This window comes from Rhipicephalus microplus, chromosome 6, assembly GCF_043290135.1.
Source record: "Rhipicephalus microplus isolate Deutch F79 chromosome 6, USDA_Rmic, whole genome shotgun sequence".
In the NCBI taxonomy this organism is placed as follows: Eukaryota; Metazoa; Arthropoda; class Arachnida; order Ixodida; family Ixodidae; genus Rhipicephalus; species Rhipicephalus microplus.
Window position 1 is genome coordinate 57,579,831 of NC_134705.1, and position 12,239 is coordinate 57,592,069.

The 12,239-nt window shown below is 45.2% G+C and overlaps 1 protein-coding gene across 1 annotated transcript in view; it reads right to left on the reverse strand.

Annotated features, from left to right (window-relative positions):
- The window catches only part of LOC119168121 (cystatin-2), a 47,899-nt gene that overhangs the window by 15,800 nt on the left and 19,860 nt on the right, over positions 1 to 12,239 (reverse strand). Inside the window, exon 3 of the mRNA XM_037419532.2 lies at positions 4,060 to 4,167. Coding sequence (XP_037275429.2) covers positions 4,060 to 4,167 — 108 coding nt within the window. The remainder of the gene's footprint in view (positions 1 to 4,059; positions 4,168 to 12,239) is intronic.

Genomic DNA, 12,239 nt, shown 5'->3' on the forward strand with positions numbered 1-12,239 from the left:
TACGTGCGTTAGTTTGTTGCATACGAAGGTGCAGACTCCCCTCCCTTCAGTATCCCCTATTACAGGCCGGAATCCAGGCAACGTTGCTTGCGGTGAAAGGGTTTCTTGTAATAATATAATATCAGACTTTTCTTGGCTGCTCCTGATATACTGCTGTAGGGCTGCCTTATTTTTAAGGTAACCTCTACAGTTCCATTGCCAGACACGAAATGCTTCACGTAGCGCTGCCATCATGGTTATTACATGGGCGGCCAGAGCCTGATGCTGCACCTGTCGACAGGTTTGGTACCACTAGTATTGGTGGCCGAAGGGGTGAATTTGGTGCATGAGGAGGCCTTGCTGTATTGTGCAGATATGCTTCGACCTTTGTAATGCGCAAAGTCATATGCTCTTCCAGTGCCGCCACGCTTGACTGTAGCCTACCCATCTGCTCGCTAAGATTGGCTACTATTTTGCTGAGCGTGTCAAAGACCTCTTTCATATCTTACATGGTCGTTTGGTTGGCTTCCAGGTATTCTGCCATGACGGCCTTTTTTTGTAGTTCTCGAGTCCCCCACGCTTTCAGCCGCAGGGACATCAACTGGCTGAGGCATTGGCTGTGAAGACTGCGCACTGGTTAGCTTAGTAAGAAGAATTTTTGTTTCCTTTAACTCAGCTGATAGCCTCTCATTCGATTTTGTAAGTCTCGCGTTTTCTTGCTCTAGCTGTGCAATTTTATCATGCTCTGGCAGCTTACCTGTCATAACCTCTGCCGCGCCGTTGCGCACTCGCTCAGCCCAGCTGCCTTTCGATGTAACTGCAGGCGTCTTCCCCGGGTGTGAAGCCGTGATCTCGAACTGAACGTTAGGCAGCTGGCCATCCGGGTGCCGCCCAGGCTGATCCCGACCCTGATGGTGACCTTGAGAACTCGAGCGCCCCCGTGATTGGGAGCGGGCCTTAGGTCTAGAACCTCTTCTGGAACGCGACCTCCCCCTGGAGTGGGGCCGCCTTTCTTGTTTTTGAGTAGTCTGGATGCTCTGGGTCCCGTAGGCTGGAATAAGCTGCTTGTCGTTGATTTCTGGACTCGATGTGATTGATGCGTCCCCGGCTTCTGCGGCTGCTCGCGATCTTTCCCAACGTCTGCGTCTGACGACGTATGGCACTAAGAACCTGTTCTTGCACTCTTTGTCTGCCGTGGGATGGTGACCGTCACACAGCCTGCATCTTGGATTGCACTGGTGCAGACTATCTTGGTTCTTGATCTCGCAGCCTCTGCAGATGGTTTCAGCTGGGTTTGGACAGACGTCAGACAGATGTCCCAGCTTTCCACAGACGTAACAATTATCGATGTTCTTGTGGTAAAGGGAGCACTGCAAAAGTGAAGGTCCATATCTCACGAATCTGGCCACCTTGTGTCCTTCGAACGCTATAATGATTGTCCCGGTATCCTTGATTCTCTTGGCCTGCAGCGCGAGCGGGTTGTTCGCGTTCACAATCTTTCGGGTCAAAATGTCCTGAGTATCGCTTACGGGGATCCCGCGAATCACTCTTTTACAAGTATCGTGGGATGCCGTGGCGTACGCGCTAACCTCGAAAACTTTGCCTCCAATGTCAGTTTGTTTGACCTTGAGGTATCTTGAAGCTCTGTCTTGGTCCGGAATGCTTGCCACCATAATGTTCTGCTGCAAGTTGGAACAGAGGATGTCCTGCATGGCCTCCTCCTCTTTGATGCCGGCCGCCAGTACTACAGCGTCTGCCACGGCTCCAGTGCCAATTCTCGAGATATTTAATCCTCCACGTGGTCGTAGCACAATTTTACTGACGTCCTTGGGTAGTGGCGGCATGCGTCCAGCTCGCACGATTGTATGCTTGGTATCATACCTACTACGACTGGCTCGAGCGTCTTCCGCAACCCCAGCCTTAGTCGCACCCTTGGCAGCAGGAACGCTAACCGCGGCTTGCTTATTCCTTGAGCGCTTTGTTTCGGCTTCCTTCCAACCCATGTCTTCCGTGCAATCCTCTGGAGAGATGTCCTCTCCATCTACTTGGTATTCCATTCTCAGTTGCAGGTTCTGGAACGCGCAGAGCGTTGAGTCACGTTGGCGCCGGGTCGGCGCATCAGCGACAATCGCCTCCTTGGTTGTTAGGCTTAAATTTCCCGGTGGCGTTGCCGTGTAAAAATGCCCCAAAAACGGTTTAAAAGCCCACTGAACAGCACAAAGGTGGTATCTGCTGATTTCTTGAGAACTTAGGCACACGATGGGACTGAAAACTCGGCGACAAATGCGTTAATACCACAGGAAAGCATTCTTGAAAGCAGGAGCCGATCTTCGTGCGTCTGCACTGGTCGGCACTTAGAGCGTCTCCTGGTGAATACATGACAATCATAAAATCTGTGTTATGTCATAACATGACTACATGCCGCAGTAAAGGTGCGAATACATTTCGACGTGACGCGGTGCGCGTGCTCGCCGGCGTTCATTTCGTCGCGTCACGCCGGCGTTGCCACGCCAGGCACCGGCCCCGCCATATACTCGCAGGCGCCCGCCGCGCTGCGTTGCTTTGACGCATGCGCGTTTCACTGCGTCCGGCGTCCATCCGTCACGAAAAGAGTGAGACGCAGTGTTGTCTGGGTAATGCATCGGTGCGAAATGCAGCATGTTCCATTTCGTGCCGGTTGCCGTATGGGGCTGTGCCAACGGATGCTGTTCGCGCCGTTCGCGCCTTGCGTCAGACTAGAACAAAGTGCTCGCGTTTTGCTAACTTAGGGTAGCTGTGCCCGGCGTGCTCGCGCATCAACGCTACATTGGAGTATATTGGGTCCTTCATGATGCACTCTCGACTGTTTTGCTAGCTCCACATATACCAAGTATGCTGTTACGTGACGTCAATGAATGACGAAATATATGACTGGTGCAAACATGATACTCCTGACATGCGTGTCATGTAAGAACATGACAATATACCGCGCTCATAGCATGCTCGTGGCCTCTTCGCTAGCTCCACATATACCAAAATCGGTATCACGTGACGCGAATAGATAATGAAGGTAAGCGACACATTCAAACATATTAATCACGACACGGAAGTCATGTACGACATCATCTAGCTCCTCCTCGTTACGTTGTGCTGATTTTAAAGTGACATATCAATCTTTCTCATTCCTGCTTTGCATATGATGGATTCTCACTGTACGTGGGATCTGCCATTTTGTTTTTCTGCTCTGAGCGGAGCAACCACATTCCAATGGCGGATTGGGAGCGTGAATTGTGCGTTCCAATGGGAGATTGAAAGCAACCGCAAATCTTGGATTCCTCTGTAGAGCAAAAGTTCTTGATCCGCCGAATTCGGCAGACTTACCCGGAAGTTTAAGTAACGTATTATGTGCGCCTCCTCTCAGCCAATCACTGATGTATATCCGGAAAACGCTTTGCATCCTTTCGCACCTTCTGATACTGCCTCCGTAGATTTCCGCTCACAAAAAGCTCCCATCGAGACGCGCGCGTTCCAACCGCAGATTTGGCGAGAGCGAACCCCCTCTGATCTGCTCGCTCCACTATTGCAATCCGCGGCCCAGCGCTCACGATCTGCCGTTGGAATTCAACATGAGAGAGTTTTTGTATGTATACTGGGAGACTAGCTCATGGTAATAATGTCATCATCATAACACACTTATGTCCTCCTGTGTTAGTTTTTTATGTACCAACGCTAGTAAAGTTAGTGGGATTTGTTTTCTTCTGGTCAGTCCTTGGAATAGATGAAGTTTGAATCACTTTGTGGGGCCAAAGTGTTTGTTACAATACAGTGCGAGACCAACTGAAAAGCGAAAGGTTTTGTAAATGTTTAAAACACTGCAGCAAAAAAATTCCAAGCGGTTTGATGCTTTTAAGCCCAGTGTCAAACGTCGATTTTATTTTGAATAAATAACAGATTTCTGTTTTTGTTCTAAGGTGCAATTTTTCTGTACAGAATATCATTCTCATATTATGAGAAAGAGGCGCAATAACTGAGCCGAATGTTTAATTTTCTAGCCGAGAAATAGTGTAGATGTACTTTCTCAAAGGCCCCCGGATAGCTTACCTCATCACCGGTAGGCATGCATGACTCGCCATCATACGGACCATCGGCGACGGGGCAGTCAGATGGGGTAATCTCGAATGTCAGTGCGTAGTTTACTCCGTTAACAACCTGTTGTGAAGAGCGAAAAACTTTCATTATTTTAGGGTCAGTAGAAAGTCGTTCTATTCAACCAAATTCGGCGTGACGGCGAAAAGTTTCAAATGTAGCTTTCAAACCAAGTTTAGCTTACTTAGTCAACGAGGGAGGTGATTTGGGCTTATTGGTATGGGTGTCTTCAAGGTGCCTTCTCTTGTTCGTGTCCTTTGTCTGCGTTAACATATATTATCATGTTTAGCCTACGTAGTTTAAGGTTTTACAACACCATTTCTAGCTTCGAAGTGGCATTAGTCTTTTTCGGAGGATTACTGTGCAGCAGGCTTCATAAAAAGCGCCATCACTGTCTCCGTTAACACACCAATGCGGTTAAGGCATTGCGTTCTCCATTCATCAAGTAGGCCGTGTTCGCACGAATTCTGTTGCCTCCCCGCTGAGATGTCAACATTTCGGGAGGTCGTTGACGTGTCCTAAGGTTACGCGTACTATCTTTTTGTACATTTACATTCTTATGACACGGGCGCTATCGAAGCTTATGCGGTGGTTCGGCTTCTCGCAGTGGTTTCAGGAGGATTTTTGTTCTCTGATGAATCTACCAACAGTATTCAGCAAGCTTTAGCACGAGGAACCCGCCACGTGTCCTCAAACAGTTTCATTGTGCTAAAACCATGTAGCTTTCATTTATATTGCTCAGAATTCACCGTTACACGCAGACATAAAACTCAAGCATTTCCAGGTACCATCTCAGCAACAGCGCCCACCTCTTCGCGGCTGCAATCAGTCAACGTAAACGAGGACACACGTCGGAGCATTAGTGTTCAGCCTGCCCATGAATATACGTTGTTTCTGTATAAGCGTACTCTTCCCGGATAATATTTCGTCCCGCCAACCGCGTAAAATCACGCTGACTATTTTCATTATCAAGGCCAGTTTTGTGGTCGGTGAAAGAGTAGTCCAAGTTCACGGGTGTGTTTGTACATCCGCCTGAATTTCTTCATTTGGTCGCTGATTCTCTAGATACAACAATCGGCGATCAAAACGGTTATTTGGGGGAATAAGCCTTGTCGGTGACAGTGCTTACTTTAATGCACAAGAAATTTCAATTGTCCTGCTCGTCTGGTCGTCGACATACACAAAAGATGAATCTGCTTGTCCATTGTTCAAGAGGCTGGCAGTGACTGATTCTCTTTGTGTGAAGAGCTATTTCTTTGGATAAGAAGATGACCTTTCCGCGGGTTGAGAGCATCGTGATAACAGTTGCCTTTGTGGCTGGTGGTGTAGTGACAGTTAAAATGTACACATCCTCTGGTGTGGTTCGTTTTTTTTTTTGTAAACCTAAAGGCTCTCACGCCCTTCCGTAGAAGACAGAACGTTGTTCCTCCAAAGGTGCACGATGAAAAATATTTCTGGTTGGACTGAATTGAGGCTTGCTACAGAACCGCCCACAAAGATCGCACAAAAAACGTCATTTACATGGTTGAAAAAAGTTTTTTTTCGGTGGATAGTAAACAGAGACGAATAGGCTGAATTGGGCGTCGAAACGTATGACTGATTTAACAAATATGTAGTTCATACCTAAGATGAAGGAACCGGTATATCACACACAAATCTTTCAAAAAATACAAGGTAGATGTATGAATATACATTAAGAGGTCCCGAAGTGAAAACTGTTGGGGGACCTTCTAACAAAAGATAAATGGGGTTGCAATAATCTCAGAAAACAATGAGTTATGCATTTTGTACAATATGAAGCGTGTCAAAAGTGCAGGGAAACTATATTCATAGAAATATCAATATAATAATCACAAAAAAAACAGATTGAAGAAGCAAGATAGAATAAAGTGTACATAAATTCACACAAGCATAAGCAGCACGTGGAACCAGCGACGCAAAGACACATAAAGATAGGTAGAATTCATAAATAAGCAAAATTCAAACAATTTAAAATTGGCAACAGTACATAAGAAAATGATCTGTTGGCAAGAAAAAACATTATCAATTTTATGTGTGCCAAAGAGTGTTAATTAAATGATTCGTAGCGCTTCGTTTGAACATTAAAAATGAGGATAACTTGAAGAACCTTGGTAATGAACTCCAGAGTGAAACGCTTGCAACTTCCCTGATGAATTAAATATAGTTTAACTTAAGAAAGAAGTAAATCGAATTGTTTTGAAAATATTGTATTATTGCAACTTTTCAGGTTGAATCGAGTAGAACCTCGAATATTGAGCTCAATATTTATAGGACGTAAAATTAGCAGTACCACTGAATAACATACGCAGAGAAAAAAATTTATGGAACTGAAGATAGGAGACGAGGCGAGGGTTATATATCAGGTTGAAATGTAATTTATCGCTATGCCTGCTTTTGCAAAATTTCTAGATGATGAAGATATATGGCATATGTGTTACCCTAAGTAGAAACGCAATATGACATGTGACGGCGTATTTATGTATAATATAAAGACATGATAATATTTCGTTATCAATAAAAACGAGTTTTTATCACAATGTGAATACCAAATGAGATTCTTTAATATGTGATTGAGCATGGTACTGAAGCTTTCAGTTCTCACATGAAACAACACCAACAAATTTAGTCGACTTTGATCTGGAAATTACATCATTATTTAGAAACCACAATAGAATGTCTGTCTGTCTGTCAGTCTGTCCATGTATCTGTCTGTCTTTCTGTCTTTCTTTCTGTCTGTCTGTCGGCACATTTGTCTGTTTGTCCACTTTTAATGGCACTGGGTAATTGAAACGGCCGACCCCATCCGCAGCGCCCACCAATGTTGCTCAAGCTTTAGCGTTCATACTTGTGCAATTGTCAATTAAAAAGCAATTATGGCGCATGTCTGGGGCATCATAACAACAGGTATATACTCTGCATTTGCGTCTTTTACTAGAAAAGACATACATAACTATATTTAGGGACCGAAGCACTGATCAGGCTTCGCTGACGATTTAACGATTGCACAAAAAGTCGTGTGTTTCCAAGGCTTTGCTAAGACGACATGGGGGTGGCACCTACCTATCGCCTTGCGTTCTACAGCTTATCACCTCTGAGACAGGCGCACTTCCATCTCAGAGCCATGCGCTTCCTTTTCCAAGAAAACTGCCAAACGGCGCTCATGTCTCACGTGTGACGTGACTTGATGTGCTCGTTCGCCTCCGCTGCAAGCTCGAGACAGTCTAACGCAGTGACTCCAGAATACTATTCACCGATTTTGTTGCGCAGAACCTCAAATAAATGTTTTTTTATTCTGTCCACACGCAAGACTATCGTATTTCAACGACATTTGTAGATTAACGAGCAGATACGGGGGCAATTTCTTTCAGTGCCTGTTGCGTCGTGCCCGTTCCGTTTGCTCTACGATTGGCGCTCTATTTCTCCGAGTAACCGTTTGGTGGTGTCAGGTTATTACCCTCTCGCGTGGTCTCTCTTTGATTGACTTGTGCAAAATCATAAGCACATGTGCGAGACTTCCTTACAGGCAGATAAGTCACTATCCACATAGGGGTCCTTAAATCTCAACCCATCGCCGTGGGTGATTTCGGTACTCCCCAAGGGGCTGTCCTTACCCCGCTCCTCTTCAATATCCCCCTCATGCACCTCCCGAAGGCCCTAAATAAAATTTCGCAACTACGGCACGCCATATATGCTGATGACGTCACAATCTAGAGCTGGTCTGGTAACCTGATCAGATAGAAGAAGACTTCCAACAGGCCGCCTTCATCGTAGAAAAGATAGGACACAAGAGTGGTCTGCACTGCTCCCCCACCAAATCAGAAGTAATAGTATATAGAAATAAGGCATCTGACAATACATCCCTCAACGTGCAACTCAATCAAACGCAAATTAAAGAGGTTGAAACCATCCGAATTCTGGGGGCCCACTTCTATAATTGGGGCAACAACTTCTTTGCTTTACATAAACTAAAAACGTCCTGCTTACAAAGCTCTCTCATGATTAGTCGGGTGGCTAACCAACGACGAGGAATGAAAGAACACGACATGATGTGACTCATTCAGGCATTTGTTATCAGCCGCATAACCTATAGCTTTCCTTACCTGAGGGTCTTGAAAGCAGACGAGCACAAAATAGGTCATAGGTGTCACTCTCAAGAAAGCTCTGAACCTTCCCCCGTGGACCCTCATGGAACGTCTCCTTCAGATGGGGCTCCACAATACCGTATCAGAGCTATTCCATGCACACCACATGAATTGAGTCATGCACCTCGCCATCACTAATACGGGACCGAAAACATTATCAGAACTTAGCAAGAAACCCCCATTGAGAGAAGGGGAAAACAACGTATTCGAAATGAATAGAGGCAGCACTTCATCATCAAACCACTTCCACGCACATCGACGTCGGGTGCGGGCAAAAGTTCACGACAACTACTTAGATACTAGGGGCGCCTTCACTGTCGTTGCAGCTGGATCAGTGAACGGCAAATATACACCAAACTTCATTGTTGAAAACAGGTTGATTGTATATCAGCCCAGGACACAGACACAACTAGTATGGAAGAAGCAGGAATCGCTTTCGCCCTGCGAAACCCAAGGTCCACTTTCGTTTCATTAGATTAAAAAACATCCTACCAAAATTTTCGTGAAGGCTACATCGCCCCATTGCGCATCGACTGCTTACACAACTCTCGTCCTCACGCTCAGAAGGCGAATGGAAATAGCTGATATGGATACCCAGCCACTGTGGAGTTAGAGGCAATGAGCTCGCTCATGCTTCAGCCAGAGAATTATTCTTCCGGGCTTCCGACACCGGCATATTGCACCCAGCCTCGACTATGCGTATAGACCCGTTCCTAACATGCACAAATCTTCTAGAACATCAAAGACTCGAAAGACGGAAACTTCCGCCCCCGTGGGGCCAAAGCTCAGTAAAGAATCTCAGGTAGCGTGGCGTCGCCTACAGATCTTTTTTAGGGGCGAAGATCCTTATGGCGTGGCTTGTGCGTCCCTCGTAGTACGTAACAACCAGTGGCACATACCCGAAATAGGTATAACATTTGACCTCCAAGATGGTGCCGGTGAGAGATTTCTTCTGTGCGTTGTTTAACAATAAACAATAGTGCTCAATGTACATGCCGACGGCTGCTAATGGGGAATGAGAGACAGAAACATTCGGCTTTTAGTCAACGCGCACGCTGCGATCCCCATTAGCAGCCATTGGCATGTACATTGAGCGCTATCGGACAAGAAAGGGTCGCTGCATTATACTCGCTGGGTGTAACCTTCTTAGTTTTAGAAAGGTTTAGCGAGCGTTGAGCTGCAGGGCCATGAATACAATGAACTAGTATATACCATGAATGAATTCGAGGGGGCTAAAGGGGGGAAGCAGATACGAAGCGCAAGCCGTAAGAAATTAAAAGCTGAATACTCATGTCTCTCATTTCACATTAGCAGCCACTGGCATGTACATTGCGCACTATCTGACAGGAAAAGGTTGCTACGTTATACTCGCTGGGCGTAACCTCCTTGGTTTTAGAAAGGTTTAGCGAGCATTGGGCCGCAGTGCCATGAATACAGTGAACTAGTATATACCATGAACTCAAGGTGGTTCAAGGTGGGAAGTAGACCCGAAGCGCAAGCCGTAAGAAAGTGTGCGTGTGCCACCTCTCGTTTAGTCCTTGGAATGTCCACTGAATGGCGGTGCTTCTATATGGGGAATATATGATAAAAAGATGCGAGATGGTGGGACTTGGAGTGTTGAATAGATGAACGAACGGAAACACAGACAGATGCATGGATGGACGCATGAACGGTCGCAGGGGCGGATGCATGAACGAACGCAGGGATGGGCGCACGAACAGACGCATGGACAGTTACACAGACGGACGCATGGACGTACGAATGCTTTGCTCCCCTCTCCATCATTCACTCCGTGGATATGCTGCCATTTCTTACCCGATTCCATACATAGTGTCCAAGATAGATCCCGACACATACACACTAGAGTGCAGGTTCTGTGTCACCTAAAACAGCCACCCTGGTACACATGGTATGGGAATGCCCACACAATCCACCTCTACAACCCAGAGCACAGCACAACACTGTAGGGTGGGAGGCAGCTCTGTCCAGCTGCCTCCCACCCTACAGAGGCCCTCGTGAGAAGAGCGAGGACAGCGGCCCGTGCCAATGGGATCCCTGACTAAGGAGCCCACTCACCGACACTGCTTCCTCGTTCGCAAATAAATGTTTTCTCTCTCTCTTGACTGCTATTGGTGGATGCGGTGCAGCCACTGACTTTTTAGGGGCGAAGCTCCAAATAGCGGCACCCGTTCGTCCGTCGTAGCCGTTGTAGTCTGTAACGAGTATACGATTTTGACCACCAAGGTGGTGCCGGTGAGAGATTTCTTCGGTGCTTTGTTGAACAATAAAAACAGTGCTCAGTGTACATGCCAATGGCTGCTAATGGTGAATGAGGCACAGGAGCATTTGGCTTTTAGCTAATGCACACGCTGCGATCCCCACTAGCAGCCATTGGCATGTACATTGAGCACTATCTGACTGGAAAGGGTTGCTAAAATATACTGGCTAGATGTAATCTCCTTTGTTTTAGAAAGATTTAGCGAGCGTTGAGCCGCAGTGCCATGAATAAAATGAACTAGTATATACCATGAATGAACTGGAGGTGGTTAAAAGTGGGAAGTAGATACGAAGCGCAAGCCGTAAGTTTCAAAGTTCAAAGTTTCAAAGTTTATTTGCAGGAAAATACAAAAACTTCCCTGCGGGAGGCAAAGACTAAAGGCTAAATAGCCTGACGAGGTCTTGACCTCCTGATACAGTCTGCATCAGTGCCATATTACACATATTCACACATCAGTAACATACATATACAAATAAGTGACATTATACATATCTTATGTAGTTACATAGTATACATTCAGAATATGTTTTACATAAACAGGAAACAATTTTGGTATCAAACGATTCTGTTTAAGTATCATTGTTCACAGTAAGAAAAAAAATCAACTCAGTATACAAGTATTCCTAAATATAAAAGCCTATGGATCTACTATGTCCTTAGTCAAAAGAAGAAAGGATTTATGATGACATTTAAATTGTTTAGTTTTCAGAGTAAAGTCTATATTCGATTCGTGAAGGTTTAGCAATTGTATGATCTTATAATCAATAGCCTGCTTGCCATAGTTCGTGCGTGTTTTCTTAGTTTTGCGGGTAGAATTTCTGAAGCCATATGTTGTTGATACAGTGCGTGGAAAGGAATCCTGTAGTTTATGTTTGTGGATGTGTTGCATCAGTTTAAGATTATATACTTTCCTAGCAGATAGAATTCCATGTTTAAGAAAAAGCGGCTGAGTGTCTAAGTCCTTGGGGTGACCTTTATATTTTTCTATTACATGGAGCGCGCGCTTTTGCAAGATTAATATTCGATCGTAATTGGTCTTAGTTGTTGTTCCCCATACAAGCATTCCATATAGAAGCTTGGAGTAAAACATGCTATAATATAATGATTTACATAACCATGAAGGGAGGAGGAAAGCAATTTTACTCAAGCACCCTACAGAACGAGCTAGATCTACCAAGAGACTATTTACGTGCGGTGTCCATGTTAAGTGCTCATGAAACCAGACTCCAAGGAATTTTTGTGTGCTGACTTGTTCGAGTCGCTGATTGTCAAACAAGATTACTATATTATCATTGATGTGCTTGTTAATGGGCCTGAACATAATAAATTTTGTTTTTTGTGTGTTTAATTTTAGTTTGTTTTTTGTTAGCCAGCCTGAAAGTTTCGAGAGATATACATTTGTCGAAGCTTCTACTTCCTGAATGGTGGAGCCTGTGAAGAATATACTTGTGTCGTCAGCGAACATTTTAATTTCGGGTGTATACTGAACCTCTGTAATATCATTTATATATAAAAGGAAAAGCACGGGGCCTAAAATGGACCCCTGCGGAACTCCTTTCTTTACGCTTAAATAGTCTGACTTTTTACTGTCTATGCTAACAAATTGTTGTCTGGATGATAAATAGCTTTTAAATAAATCAGAGACTATTCCACGAATTCCATAGCGGCTTAATTTCAACAGTAAGATATTATGG